At 42.5% G+C, this 16,470-nt stretch overlaps 1 protein-coding gene and 1 long non-coding RNA gene across 2 annotated transcripts in view; one reads left to right on the forward strand and one right to left on the reverse strand.

The window, feature by feature from the left end:
- Positions 1-2,741, forward strand: part of LOC124266383 (ankyrin repeat domain-containing protein 50-like) — a 41,312-nt gene extending 38,571 nt beyond the window's left edge. Inside the window, exon 5 of the mRNA XM_046701191.1 lies at positions 1,750-2,741. Within this exon, the coding sequence (XP_046557147.1) occupies positions 1,750-2,469 (720 nt within the window). The 3' untranslated portion in view covers positions 2,470-2,741. The remainder of the gene's footprint in view (positions 1-1,749) is intronic.
- A 35-nt stretch (positions 2,742-2,776) lies between these two features.
- Positions 2,777-16,470, reverse strand: part of LOC124266385 — a 28,031-nt gene continuing 14,337 nt past the window's right edge. Inside the window, exons 4-5 of the long non-coding RNA XR_006895754.1 lie at positions 11,991-11,996; positions 2,777-3,271 (exon numbers count right to left, since the gene is read on the reverse strand). This is a non-coding gene — a long non-coding RNA (uncharacterized LOC124266385). The remainder of the gene's footprint in view (positions 3,272-11,990; positions 11,997-16,470) is intronic.

Genomic DNA, 16,470 nt, shown 5'->3' on the forward strand with positions numbered 1-16,470 from the left:
CCAGCGATGTATGGTGTATTTACATCATAATCATGATCAGTTCAAAAAGGCAGGATAACTGATATAACTGAAGGTGCCTTACTCATGAAAATAAACTAAGCGAAAAGTACATGTATTAGCCTTGGGAATGAATATCAATGTGAAAAGGAAAATGTTTGTGTCAGTGTTAGTATTTGATGCTGTGTTCACTATCAATTATTCATGATTAAAGGAGGGTATTTGTTTTTTACCCTCGGTGGCGCAGGGTAAATTTAACTGCATGTGTATTTCACAGGATGGGGTTGTATATTAAGTCCGATCATCAGTTCAGCCATACTCTGTGACTATCTTGGATATGTCGTTGGAGGACAGAAAGCTCTTTCCAGAAGGAGAAGCGTGGATTTGGTATACAGGATTAGAGACATTAAAACGTGTCCGGTGTTCTAGAGAGTGTCAACTGTCAATTCAACCTAATGAACAACCTTGTGGCAACTGTGACTGCCAATCTACATCTGCTAGGAACGCATCAGAGAGGCAGTACCCTGTGTTCCCTTCCTAACCAATTTCTGATGTCACGGCAGATAAATGACGAACATCTGGCCTAACTATACTTACTGCCATCTAAATCATTAAAGACTACAGGACTTACACAAATGGAATAACGGGAAGCTGAAACAGAGTATCCACATCTGTAAAGGATGACTCCATATCATTGCCAAATGTTGTTTAAAATTATCGTCTTGAAGTGTATTTCCTAGTTCCTTAGACATAGTTTTCTATTTTCAGACCGGGGAGACTCGGGAGATCTAGAGCTTCTCGCTGATAGCGGTAAGAACAAATCAATATCGCAAATATGTTTAGGTGATTTTGGGCCGAATAACAACTTTTCAATTCCAATCCTCCATAATCTTAATACAGTTTAGCTGTATGTTTGGAACGGATGGGTATTCAGGGAGGTGCCCTGGTTTTTCATGTTTGTCACGAATTTCACATGGCAGGAATACCTTGCTCAATTTCATGGAAAGTCTGGGGTTAATATACAGAGCATCCAAAATTTGTTCCATCGGGATCAAGTCTGACAAACGGGATGGGTTGTTCATCACACCAACACCGGCGTTACATCAGAAGTTGTAGGTCACAACTATGCAGTATGGGGCGTAGCGCTGTCATGTTGAAATTTCAGCCCATTACAACTTGGTCCTGATATTGTACAACCGATGACAAAGCCAGTCATCGCACCTTTGGGCATTCACTTTAACAAGTGTCAAATTATTATTTTATTTATTAAAATATTAAAATATTGGGGCATTCATTACGTTTGTTCTCTCATTCACTGAGGTACTTGGTGTAAAGGCCATTGGTTGACAACTATACTCTCATGATCGTACATCTGGCGAGGTTGCACCCTGTGTGACCACCAGCAGTCCTTTTAGTGACATGAGTACCATTCAGTGAATATTACTATTCATTACTTTGTAAATTTCAGATGCTACCGACAGGGCAAGATTATATTACTCTGAACTCAAGGTGTCAATACTGATATACAGTCATTCATGAATATATTAACCAAGGCTATTTTGTCTTTATCCTGCGGTGTTCAGGTTTAATATATCCTGGGTACTTACTTCTCATTCTCCTCTCCTAAAATTATATGTAGCAACTCGCATTATATACCTGCTGCAAGCAACGTTGCAAATTTGTAAGATGAGTCATACATATGACCAGCAGAGTGACCTTTGTTTTATAGTAGTCAACCCCCAACGTCCTCAGGACACTGACCTCCATGACGCCTGCAAGGACGGGAACCTACAGCGAGTCAGATACATCCTGGACCAGAGTCTGGAGGACATCAACAAGCAGGGGAAAGGAGGCATGACACCAGTGATGTGGGCAGCAAGAAGGGGACACAGAGAACTGGTTGACTTACTTGTGAAGAAAGGTGCTAACCTGGCACTCGTGGACGATGTCGGTAACAACATCCTTCACTGGGCATGTTATGGAGGACATATAGCAATGGTGAAACATGTCGTCTCAAAGAACATGGTGGACACTGACAGTAAAGGGAGGGATGGGAGAACCCCATTGATGTGTGCAGCTCGACATGGGAATAAAGACATGTTTCTGTTACTTGTAAGTAAAGGGGGTCTTCCTTCACATGTAGACAGAGATGGAAACAACGTCCTTCATCTCGCTTGTTGGGGTGGGAATAAGAAGATCGTGGACTACATCCTCTCACATGACGACGAGGACATCAATGGTAGAGGACAGTGCGGGAGGACTCCATTGATGGCGGCAGCATACAAAGGACATGGGAAGATCTTCGACCTACTTGTGACTAAAGGGGCTGATCCGACACAATTTGATGATGCAGGTGAAAGTGTCCTCAATGTAGCCTGTGTGGGGACACATGTGGATATTGTGAGCCGTGTCCTCAAGCTGGACAAGGTGGACACAAAAACAGTCGCGGTCAGTGCAGTAGGACACCACTGATGATGGCAGCAAGGAATGGGGATAAAACATATTTGACTTACTTGTTAATACAGGAGCTGATGCAACACCAATGGACAACGACAGTAACACCGTCCTTCATCATGCTTCTGAGGGAGGGAATGTTGATATAGTGAAGTATGTCCTCGAGGTGGAGAATGTGGACATCAACGCCAGGAACAAGTATAAAGAAACACCGACCATGCTGGCGACAGTTGGAAGTGACGTGTGCAACCTCCTGGTACAACGTGGTGGACTCATACAGTAACTGAAAGTAGAAGGACTGGTTAATTCTCCAACTGATAAAGTCCGTATAATAGAATTATTTCACTGCTTATCTGAAACGTTGTGAGCCTTGTATTCCTCCTCATCGTGTAAAAGACGGAGCTCAAATGAAGATAAACCAAACCCTTCCCATGACATGCAGACAGTACTGATCGGAATATTCTGCAGGCAGTAACAGTTTCAACTGATTCGAATAAATGGTAGTCAAATCCTTTGCTCAAACATTAAAGGGACATCCGCCTCCTTGTCCTCAGATTAGCAAATGTAAACAAGATAGTACATCCTCCATGTGGTAGTTGTGGGACATATCCGGGTTTTCTTACTGAATATCAATGACTAAATTTGACCTGTTTCAGTTGGAAAGGAGAAATGGGATACGTTTCAAGTTACCCCAAGTCTGTATTTTCGACTGTGGACTTCAGATAAATAATCGACACCTTTGTTCAGCAGCTTTTTTCTGAAGGAACTGAAATACTGGGAATGTCACAGAACTGAACTATTCAGATGTACTTCTTATTTACTTATCAAGCTATGATTACACAATGCTATTTACACAGGACCAACAGCCGGATAGTAAATCATTGAAATAAACGTAAATACAGTAGGAAATATATGCCATGACCGGATTTACGTATGTTCCAGAGATTTCCCAACTTCGGGCATATGTTTCATATGAATCTATACCTTTGAAACATATGCTCATCATACATTTTCGCATGCACAAGTACCTCGTTCATGTATGACATGACCGGATTGTCAAGTATTTCCAAACATGAATTGCAAAACAGATACCCCAGTAAATACATGATCATACAGTATTTCCGATGCGTTCCTTTGAATTTCAATGGTTGCTGAAATTTCCGATTTCATTCTAAGTTTACTCAGGTTGGAAACATGTAAATTTACGTATGTGGGGAAACACATGTAAATTTTCAAATTTGCAAATGTTTACACAACTTAGATAGTTATGTATCATACCGGATTTCAGGGGTATGTATATGAACGGTTCATACACGTACATGTTACCTGTGCTCAAGCAACATGATCATATGTTTCCATCATGTGAATTACTTGGTTCACGTAATTCTATTTTAACACATTTTAGTACGTTTAAAATTAACGTTCACGTGACCTCATTATTTTTAACATCAAAAGAGCCTGACTTAGAAAGCAATATTACGCAAGCTAACATGGCTTTTTAAGCTGCACTCGCTCTTGCTACCAGTATCAGTTACGCCTTGCCTGCGGTGATGGCAAATGTTGTGAGTTGTTAACAAAAGGGCGATGAGCTGCCCCTTTGTCCTTGCAAGTGTCCCTAGCTGTCCCAACAGAATAGCACTTTATCTCTCTTGGAGCGCGGCCAAATACGCTACATGAACCAACTCGTAATTTCTTAAGTCTCTTCAGCTCGCGCATCAGTAATGTAAAATAGTTTTTGGCAGTACATAAATAGAATATCATTGCACTGCATGTGACCTTTCTTAATAGTCTCACAGTGCCTTAACCATGTTATTTCTTCCTCCGCTCAGCCTTTGCTGTAATATCGCCATACATGAACTTAAAGTTGTCCACATTTGTTTCTTTCACACAGACGTATATGATAACAAACATTGCCATATCAAATTATATATTCTGTGAGACATGACTTGAAAATAGTTTTTATGGTGTAGCGATTCTGACCGGATAGCACAGGCGGGTGTTCATCTCTGAGTATACCATAGGCATGTTGTAACTCTGTGCCTTTTGTGAAATTCGTCTTGATTGTCCTGCTTCAATTGACGATCCATAAACCCAGATTCCGAAAGCAAAATCTTGCACTGCTGTAATTTTCCCTGTCAGAGAAGTCCTCACAAGATTTATATTCCGTTGTTTGGAGCAGGCCTATGACTATTACGCCCCAGTGCTGCTAAACATCTTGCAGACCTTTAGCCTGACATAGACGCGGACCTCGCATGTTCAAGTTCAGATCTAACAGGTGCCGAAAATATTGATTCCAACAAGAATGCAATATCTCAGTGGGTTATTGTTTTCCTAAGTAAGTGGAGTGCTTTCTATAACATTGGATATAATGGTATCGCTGTCCTTCTCATATCCCCCAAACGGAAGATCTACCTATTTAGGGTCTTAAGACTTTTCTACTTTGACCAGGATTATTCGATTCGTTTGAGAATATCAAGAGAGAAAGGGGTAGTGTTCGATGTATCTGGCGGACGTATATGGAGAAAGTTCGAAGAATGTTGCTGTATAGATACAATAACAGAAATACTGGTTATGTTTGAAAAGTAACTTCAATCTGATAGCCAGTGAAATTATTGTGAAAAATCGCAATATGTAAGTAGTATATAGAATAGCGGTACGAGATCACTTCTGACAAAAGACTCTGTAAAGCTTTATTTCTTCAATATTAGCTTTTATCAGGCCCTTATCTCTCTCCGCTAGTGTGATACCACCTTTTGCTCGCCCCCTAACTTCCTGGTCAAAACCGACACTTTCCCGGTCACATCAACTATATAATATTAATCTCAGCGAAACAATTTAATGTGAATATCCTATGATTTCTTTGGTTTTCGCAATGAAGGCTTGTTGAGCTTGTTGTACTCCTTGTTCTATGTACTTTTTTCCCTCGTCTTCGCTGATGACAGTGTTTTTACGAGAATTGGACCGAATCTCTTGTTTCATTTTGTCATATTTTGTGAGTTCAGAGAGGACCAGACTAAACTCTTCCTCTGAGATTTTGTTGTCCGTGAGTGCCGTGGTAATATGATCGCTTATCGTGTTTAACTTTACTTCATCCAGAATTCTGATTTCATCAACCTTAACCTACCGCTCCTAATCCTATGCTGGTTGCCATAAGGGTGGTATCGACCCCATCCATGAAATTGAAAGCTCTATTATATTTCTTACTTAATGACGCCCGTATACCGCGATCTTGTTCTAGTTGACGCTTTATGTCACATAACTGTTTCTACCGAAACCCGTCTACGGATTCCAGTGCTTTTGCTTCTTCATCTACTACTGGATACAGCCCCATCCTGTGTGTATTATATATATATATAGATTTTATAAATAGATTTTAATTGTTTTTCTGTTAAAAATCTATGAATGTATTTCATACTTATAAGGTTTATACTATTGAACAGGTAAACAGCCTCAATTGAAACAGAGAGAGCTACTACATGGACCCCATCGAGGCTTACTAAGGATGCCAATGCTTTTCGGATGATAATATGGCAACGTTGGTATTTGTGTCTGTCTTCCCATTGTATTGGAACACCAGGTAAAAATTGTCTACCCCGGGAGAGTCTCCGAGATAGACGTCTATGATGAGTGTGAAGTTTTGCATGGTATATACAAAATCCAGTTGGTAATCGAGTAATTTGAACTCTAAAGTTGCAGCCCTGCTGTTTGGGGCTAACATGTTGTCTGAGTGACCTGGTATTCGTATAACTTGTACATAAAAATCTGGAATGAAAGACCCATGAATGACAACGTTGTTCTGAATTTCGGAGACGTAACCACTTTCTTTAAAGGAGATGTAAGGTGAGGTGAGGGTTATGTTGATCAACCATTTGGGCTCTTTAAAGTCTGCTAACAACACCCGCTCGTACACGTTGTCTTTCAAATGTAGGACGTACAAGGTGTCTTCCTGACCAGGCAGATCAAATCCCTCCGTGTCTCCCAGATCACCAAGCGTGACGTTGGGATGATGATTGTTCAGCGTCTATTTAAAAATGTTGTAAAATAGTTTCCAATTGTTTTTCTGATATTTTCACAGGTGTGCACTTCAACCCCATGAGATGTATGTTGTCAGGTAGTAAGATTTTGGTGAGTGATATCGTGTCTTCCACTGTAACGGTGATCCCCTGCAGACTGGTATGGGAATCGACATTCACCCGCACGTAAACAGAACAAACGTGATATTCATGTTGTTTGGCCAACCAGAGTTTTGATTCCTTTCACAATTTCGACTTTGTGCGACGATGCTGGTTCACCAAGGTAATTCCACAGCATGGAATTCACCGGTATATTTTCCAGGATGTTGGCCACGCTGTCAAATTCAGACACCACCTGCAATCCCACGTTTTGCACCCCTGGTTTGCTCTAGAGTATGTCAGCGAGTATATCAAGACACGACAAGGCTTCGACGACCACGGTGTGTCTCTGCACCGGGATCGTCGGTGAAGACAAGGCTGTACTGCTTGTTTCAGCCGACGACCATGGTCTCGATATCGTCTAAGTCGATCAGTTTGCCACCGAACGCTTGGTATATCGTCCATTGGTCCTCGTCGTTGCGGACTAGACCATACCGAGTGTTGCTTTCAGCTCCTGAGGTATCGACGATATCACTTGAGTTACTGCTACCGCAGATGGTGGGACGACGCGTTTGTAAATGTGTTTTTTCAGTTGCATGGCATACAGTTTGCCATCGATTCCGGGTTCATCGAATCCACGCATGTCCCCGATGTCGGAGACTGCTATATTGGCGCATTTTTTCAACCGCATGGACGTTCCGGGGCCTTTGGCACGAGTCATTGTCGTATGTGCAGCGTCAAGCTGAGGTATCCTATATTCACAGGATTATGTTTTATATCTAAATTCTAATTCCGTGATGGTGCCTCGTGTTAATTTCTTGTACTGCCGCGATGAAAACGATTCGGTTCTGTCGTCGTTATACTTTTCCGTTTTCACCGGTACGGGCTCTCAGCAGCGTGGAAGGGCGGTCACCTTGAATGTTGTCCGTTGTGCTCATCTGATCGAGATGAATGCACAGTTCGCAGTACGGAACAAGGTTGGGTAATTTCGTACCCATGATGGTGGTTGTAGGTTTTATTTCGTCCGACTGCAACCCGAGCATTCTCGCCAATGACCGGCTGAGTTTCAAGGTCTTTACTCCGTTGTTGGTTAACACGACTGTGCTGTTTGAATCATTCATTTTGAATTCTTCTCCCACGGGTTTGAAGACTTCATCGCTTAGCGAGCATATGCTGTAGTAACCGTCGGTTATGTGGTTGCGGAAGCCACTGATGATCAGCTTGTTGGTGGTGTCGTTGATGTTGGTCCATCGGGGGAGGTAGGTGACATCGCAGAGTTCAACTTCGAGTTGGCCTGACGTGTTATCGATTGCATGCAGCAGTTGAACGGCCTCAGCGCTCGTTATTCCCGGAAGTGTCACGTACATATTGGAGGTACATATTATACATTATATAACAATTCGACATGTACAAACTGGGAGTGTTATATCCTAACGCGATACTTCTGATTTCACACATATGAAATAGCTAGTGAAAGATTGGGGTTACAAGTCGTATCATTACGTCACAACAAACGAGTGGAACGATGATTACATGGCTTTCAACAACAACCAGGATAAACCAAGTTTAGAGGTTCTAACAGGGACCGGGAGATGATGTGAAAAAGTTTAGAATGGACATGTAGAAAGGGTTCACTCGTGCCAGTACCGAATGCTTAAACAATTCGATCCGAACGTACGTGTGGGCGCTGGTGGGCGCGCAGACGCAAACTCGTTCAAACATCGTGGGTAAAGGGACTGCTTACGACGCACAGATGTGAGCGAGTATATCAAGACGCGACAAGGCTTCGACGACCACGGTGCATCTCTGCACCGGGATCGTCGGTGAAGACGAGGCTGTACTGCTTGTTTCAGCCTACGACCGTGGTCTCGACATCGTCTAAGTCGAACAGTTTGCCACCGAATGCTGGGTATATCGTCCATTGGTCCTCGTCGTTGCGGACTAGACCATACCGAGTGTTGCTGTCAGCTCCTGAGGTATCGACGATATCACCTGAGTTACTGCCACCGCAGATGGTTGGGCGATGCGTTTGTAAATGTGGTTTTTTAGTTGCATGGCGTACAGTTTGCCATCGATTCGGGGTTCATCGAATCCTCGCATGTCCCCGATGTCGGAGACTGCTATATTGGCGCAATTTTTCAACCACATGGACGTTCAGGGGCCTTGGGCGCTAGTCATTGTCGTATTTGCAGCGTCACGCTGAGGTATCCTATATTCACAGGATTATGTTTTATATTTAAAACCAATACTTTCAATTCCGAGATGGTGCCTCGTGTTAATTTTTTGTACTGCCGCGATGAAAACGATTCGGTTCTGTCGTCGTTATACTTTTCCGTTTTCACCGGTACGGCTCTCAGCAGCGTGGAAGGGCGGTCACCTTGAATGTTGTCCGTTGTGCTCATCTGATCGAGATGAATGCACAGTTCGCAGTACGGAACAAGGTTGGGTAATTTCGTACCCATGATGGTGGTTGTAGGTTTTATTTCGTCCGACTGCAACCCAAGCATTCTCGCCAATGGTCGGCTGAGTTTCAAGGTCTTTACTCCGTTGTTGTTTAACACAACTGTGCCGTTTGAATCATTCATTTTGAATTCTTCTCCCACGGGTTTGAAGACTTCGTCGCTTGGCGAGCATATACTGTAGTAACCGTCGGTTATGTGGTTGCGGAAGCCACTGATGATCAGCTTGTTGTTGCTGTCGTTGATATTGGTCCATCGCGGGAGGTAATTTTTTACCCGTGATACGTGGTTGTAGGTGTTATTTCGTCTGACTGCAACCCGAGCATTCTCGCCAATGACCGGCTGAGTTTCAAGGTCTTTACTCCGTTGTTGGTTAACACGACTGTGCCGTTTGAATCATTCATTTTGAATTCTTCTCCCACGGGTTTGAAGTCTTCGTCGCTTGGCGAGCATATACTGTAGTAACCATCGGTTATGTGGTTGCGGAAGCCACTGATGATCAGCTTGTTGTTGCTGTCATTGATATTGGTCCATTGCGGGAGGTAATTTTTTACCCGTGATCGTGGTTGTAGGTTTTATTTCGTCTGACTGCAACCCGAGCATTCTCGCCAATGACCGGCTGAGTTTCAAGGTCTTTACTCCGTTGTTGGTTAACACGACTGTGCCGTTTGAATCATTCATTTTGAATTCTTCTCCCACGGGTTTAAAGACTTCGTCGCTTAGCGAGCATATGCTGTAGTAACCGTCGGTTATGTGGTTGCGGAAGCCACTGATGATCAGCTTGTTGTTGCTGTCATTAATGTTGGTCCATCGTGGGAGGTAGGTGACATCGCAGAGTGCAACTTCGAGTTGGCCTGACGTGTTATTGATTGTGTGCAGCAGTTGAACGGCCTCAGCGCTTGTTATTCCCGGAAGCCTCACGTACATATTGGAAGTATATATTATACATTATATAACAATTCAACATGTACAAACTGGGAGTGTTATATCCTAAAAGCGATACTTCTGATTTCACACATATGAAGATCGTGGTCGATGCAAAAGATAGTTTGCGTTTCAAAGCATCATTCACCGATGTGTTTGAAAATTATGGGTTTTCGGTGATGAACGTTAAAACGGTACACACTTGGTTTAACAACCCGATGCAGTTCTGGCAGAATCAATTCAATTTTGCCGTGTGGTGCGCGACAACGGGGTGCGGTTTGAGGTGACCGACACTCGGTGTGATGCGATGAGTTGGTCTGTGTTTACGTTTCACGTGTACTATGAGATCAGACATATCCTCAAAGAAATCAGCACTCCGCTTACACAGGACAAAGGGTGGAATTTAGTAAACAAACCATATGGTCGACGTGCATACGAACGAATTTGCCACGAATTCGAACTCGACCTGAAGACGGGTTCACAACTTGCCTCTCACGGAAACCAGCAAATAGCTAGTGAAAGATTGGGGTTACAAGTCGTATCATTACGTCACAACGAACGAGTGGAACGATGATTACATGGCTTTCGACGACAGCCAGGATTAACCAAGTTTAGAGGTTCTAACAGGGACCAGGAGATGATGTGAAAAAGTTTATGATGGACGAGTCAAAAGGGTTCACTCGCTCCAGTACCGAACGCTTAAACAATTTGATTCGAACGTACGTGTGGGCGCTGGTGGGCGCGCAGACGCAAACTCGTTCCAACATCGTGGGTAAAGGGACTGCTTTTCTTTTCTGAGTTTTCTTTTCTCACGAGCGATTTGGTCGTCGAGTTCGTTCAGTTTCCCCATGTTGTTCACAAGTTCTCCATGAACGGTCCGCAATGCCCTGTCTAGACCCTGAAGTTGTCTGACAGGAGATTCGAAGCCCGGCAAAGGCTTGTTCCAGTACGTGTCCAACAGTTTTTCGATGCTGTCCGACGTTTATTTGGCATGTTGAGGCACGTCTGCGATATTGCTGAGTTCGGACCTGACGTTTTGCAGACCACAAACTACTTTGGGTGGAAGTTTTTTTGGGAAGTGCGCCGCCGTAATCTCGCATGTTTAATTCTTTGTGGATCAGTTGCCCACCATGACGACTTGCTAGCGTAGACAATGCAAGCGGTTTTCTCGTGTGTTTGCTAATAAGATCGATCTCCCGATGAGCTTTCAATCGCAGCGTGCCCTTGCCATCGACTTCAAACTTGGAATAGTCTCATCCCAACGGTTCGACGTCATTTTTATCTCGCCTCAATGCATTGTAATATTCATCTACGGTTTGCGTTAAAAGTTTGTTGCTAACGGTGTCGCCCATGAATGAGGTGTCTTCATGGTAATCCCCATCACCGAGCGCACCAGCACCCAAATCATCCATCGGAATGTCATCCATTATATCAATTATATTAAACTTATATATTTTATGTATATAACAGTGTCACAATAGGAAGAAAGTTAGATCCTTTCCGAAGATTAACAGAGCCCCGCGGCGTCAAAGCTGTGTGTCAGTCGGTGACCATCACCAACAATCCGAGCAAGATAGATCAAAACCAAACGCTGTTCGTTCGATTCCCCAACCTGGGTGAGAATGACGTCATCGTTCCCGGACAGGTTCGACTGGCGTTTAACATCACATTGACTTCCGACAATGACAAATGCGAACTCGTGTGGAACGTTGGCTGTGCCATCATCAAGAAAACCAATTCTGGAAAAAGGAAAACTGATCTCTGGAAAAGCAAGACTTCACACAAGACCAGCTCGACAAGATCACGGGGTCCGAACGAGATAGCCGACACCTCTTGAGGTAGCCACGCGACCCACTCAGTGTTATATATTTTGACTTATTTCCTGCACATACTGATGTCCGAATAAACGCTCGGCCAAAGTCCTATTGAATCTCTCCACGATGGCTTGGCTATAATGAGCTCCGGCTGCACCACGCCTGACTTAGACGCTATGCTTGGTTAGTAGTTGTGACATGGCACCCATGAACTCCCATCCGGGATCTACTTGCAGCTCGGTGGGCCATGTCAGCGGACTGTGCTTGTATATGCGCTCGAATGTGTGAGCTACTTTGGTCGAATCTTTGGCGGCTAAGGGTTCTGCGTCTTTGTAACGGCTGGCCACATCAACGACGGTTAGTGTGTACTTGTATTTTTTGTTATGAGGTAGAAACAGGAGGTCGGCTTGGTTAACACGATTGGACGCCGACGCATCAAATTTTCTTCTAGGCACGTAGCGCAAAGCCGGTAGGTAGATGTTTTTGCCATAGGGCTTATTTATCCAACCACACTTTGGTTTCGTTTTGTGATACTCTTGCTATCTCGGCAAGCTTGTGTATGGCGCTCGCGCCTTTCCAGCACCCACGCGGGCTGTAATAAATGTTTTGAATATTTTTTTGAAGTCAGGACATTACATAAGTATATTTTTTCTTTTAGTTCAATTTTTTCGTGCCCGTACGCGTACGTGTTGATTCCATCGATGGCGATCCAACGTTTCATGTCCATCGGCGACAGGGACGTTTTGTTTATGGTCAGTCCGTATATCCTGTGTCCGTCGCTTCTCAGCGAGTTCATTTGATTTGTGATTTTTGAACAGGGCTTCCTTGAATCTGGCGTGTTTGATTTGTTTTTTCACCACATATTTTTTCACGCCTTTCGCTTTTCTGATTTCATTATCGTCTGCTTTCAGGATGGAATACATTTTGGGCATCATCTTACTGAGCACTTTTTTTTTTAAGTGCGTCATGCATCGGGTGGTCCTTGGGGTAGTCGCTGTTGTCGTATAGGTCTATTTTTCTCTTCATGTCCTCGTACACGTCCGCGGTTTGAATTTCCATCAGCAGGGAATCCGTGTCTGTGTACAGCACTTCGCACCTGTCGCCATACTGTTTCTTCAGTTCGTTGTAATAAAAGTCGTACATCAGATGTTTGGATAAGTCAAGGATGCTGATACCCACGGGCCGGTTGAACAGGCCGGTTGAATTTGATGTGACTTTTTCTAGTGTTTCCCCTAGGCATTTTTAGCAGGGCGCCTCGCCCTGCCCTTTTTATTTTGCGCTCTGCCCTTTTTGTATGGCGCCCTGCCCTTCTGTCCACGACCTCGCCCGTTCGACACTTGTCACTCGCCTCTCGGTCCGGATTTTTAGGAAATCCAATAGAGTTGCCTCCCTTTGCAATTTTAAAGTTTTGACAACAATTATCTATCAGTGTTTAAAAAGCGACGATGGCTTACACTTGCCATTACTTGCAATTGCGGGTTATTTCGCAATGCCAACTAAGGAAAGAACCAAGAGAAAAAGGGAAGAAGCTACAAGGGCCGAAGCCAGGAAGTGTCGACGACTTCTTGATTTCTTCGCGAGGTAGGTGGCTATATCATATGTGCAGTTAATTTCGTAATAGCACATCACCATAATAAATTGTTTACGACAAGAACAGATGACTCAGGCTTTTGTAGTACTCCAAAATATTTTGCATTAGTGTCTTTACATAGGCTCTCGGTCAGATATTTCGACGAAAATGTATCGCTTACAACTGGGTTACCCAAGCGGAAGTGTCCGCCATTTTGTTTCAATTTTTACCGATAAAACGTATAATAGACAATTTGTTTTGTGTATTTCAACATTTGAAACTATTGAACAATGCATAATCACGTTATTAGTATTAGGGGTATCATAATTTTACAAGTTATTGGTATGTTTTGGAGTGCTTAGTCGGATTGGAAATAATTACGAAGCCATAATCAGGGTCGCAGTATGGAATTGCAAACATAACATATTTAGTAATGAGTTGTATCCTTCGAGCATTAACATAGTTCCATAATGTGAGTCACAATATTTGCAGGAATATTTTGTTTTTTTCTTTAGCTTATGCTGCTTATTTTTGCAAAGAAAATGTCAACACCTTTATCTGAAAATGAGGTAATAACTGCAAGTTGCAACACTGCAGCCACATTACAGTCACATTATCTTTCATATTTATGACGTTATATACTCCGAACTACTGTATTTACGTTCTGATTAATATTTTTGCTTTTGTGCTATAAACATAATACTTAGTAACTTATAATACATTTCAGGCCTAATCTGGAGGATTCAGAAGTATTTTCCTATGAAGACAGGATTTGTTCGGCAAATGAATCTGAAACTCCTGCAGGAACAGAAAACAGTACAGCTTGTTTTCGAAAGAAAGCGAAAAAAGATGCAGGGCACAAATTGACATTTGAATCCAAGTTGCAAGAGGACAGGCCTTGGTTGAAATATCAATATGTCCAAATGAAGATGGCCTCAAATATGGCATGATTGTTCTCTTTGTCAAAAGTGGAATACAAAAGGGAGAAATGGATCCATGGTATGGAATAAGGAGGGATGTGAGACCATTAGACTTGACAAAGTGTCATTGCATGAAAACTCACCGATGCATCAAGATGCAATTTCACATGAGAAGGAGGAAGCAGTTTCAATTAAGAATGCTTTCAGGAACTTTTCTGGACAAGAAAAGGCTGCCCTAGTAGATGCACAGAAAGTTTTGTATTTTCTTATAAAGCACAACTTGCCACATACCACACTTTTTGGACCTTTAATTGATTTATGCATTGAACTTGGAGCTCCTAACATTGCCAACTTTTACTGTGGTAAGAATGCATCTTACAAGGGTCATAGGACAATACAAGAGTTTGTTGAATGCCAAGCTGAAGTAGTGGAAGAGGAAGTGGAGAAGAAAATGAAGGAGAGCACTTCATTTGGACTCATGCTTGATGAGTATACAGATGTTTCAACGAGGAAACATCTTGCTTTTGTTTGACGTTATGTTGAGTCCAAGCTAGCTTACCTTTGTGATCAGGAAATCCCGAATGGAACTGCAGACACAATAGTTGAGTCTGTGAAGGGTTATTTGACAGACGCAAACCTCAACCCAAAGAAGATGACATGTTTTGCTAGTGATGGACCGGCTGTGATGGTTGGAAAACGAAAAGGGGTTGTCACACAGCTGAAGAAAGACAATCCTGCTATGATCGATGTCCACTGCATCAACCACCGACTACAACTTGCCATAAAGCTCTGCATTTCAAATCTGACACATGACAGCAATTGGAAGTGTTGATGAACTGTTGATGGGTCTGTTTTAAATATTACCACTACTGCGCACAGTTAGATCGAAAAGCCTGGAGAAAAATGCAGATTTTGACAAGAGAAATGGAAGGCTCAGAATCCGGAAATCCCATCACAATCAAGAAGGCAGTGCATACCAGGTGGTTGAGCCATGAGAGAGCAGTACATGCAGTCAGGCAGTGTTACCCAGCAATTCTTGCAGATCTGGAAAATGCAGTTGGAATGGGCAATGACAAGAGGGCTGGTGACAAGCTTAGTGTAACTGCTGAAGGACTTTACAAACAGCTGAAGTCATATGACAAATTGTACTTTATCCTGCTCCTCTGTGATGTCTGTTCCATGTTGGCTAACCTAACAAAGCTTTTTGAGAGGAGAGACTTGGACTTGAGTATTGTTGAACCACAACTTCGCAGCAGTGTAGCGTCACTGAAGAAGATGAAGGAGAAGCTAGGCCCATATCTCTCAAAAGTTGACCAGCTCACTTCCCAGTATGGTATAGAGATGACCAATAGCAGGCAGATAAATGTACAGTCTTCAATGGATACCTTCCTTGACCTACTGATTGGAAACTTAGAAGACAGACTGCAAGCTACACCAGTCCTCACAAGTCTGGGGATTCCTCATTTCTCACCTTTCATGGAGATGCTGAGGTATGCTTGTTGTACATGATATTGTTGCATTATTTTTTTCAAGTATAATTTAAAATTATTGGTAGTTAGAGTTCCTGAAAACTGAAATAAACCAGACAACATGTTTATAATGTACATGAAGTTATAAATGAAATAAACCATTTTATGATTGATTTGTACCTATATCTATATATCTATTTATAATCAATAATTTCTAAACAAATATTTATTATGACTTCATTGTTGTTAATATTACAAGTAGCTATTTGTATTTTATATCTCTTACAGGTGCAGGGTTCGAAATACCCCATGAATTAGTGTGCCATGGCATGGTAAATATTGAAATGGCATGGTTAAAAATGTTCTCAGTGCCCTTATGGCATGCCCAATTTTTTGAAAACATAACTCACCTTTAGTCATTTAATCCCCGAAACAATTATTTTTTTTCCAATTTGATAACACATTTGAATGCTCAGAAACCCATTTCTTTATTTAAAGGTCACATGCAACGTAAAACACAACTTTGCAGATTCTGATACTTTTTGGTATGGACTAACCGAAACAAATCGTCAAAAATGCAAATTCAACTTATAAAGTTGAAAAATAACGCGATAAAAAAAAACCGCGCGAAATCGGAGTTCAAACGTTCATAGAACGTGTGCAGTGAAATAGGTTCATGCAGCTTGGAAGTGGGTAGTCCGGTGAATACGCTATGAAGGCTTTGGTGTGAGCTATTTTTCTAATGTTTTGT

Source organism: Haliotis rubra, unplaced genomic scaffold (genome assembly GCF_003918875.1).
Source record: "Haliotis rubra isolate DU_JTF1 unplaced genomic scaffold, ASM391887v1 Scf1251, whole genome shotgun sequence".
NCBI lineage: Eukaryota > Metazoa > Mollusca > Gastropoda > Lepetellida > Haliotidae > Haliotis > Haliotis rubra.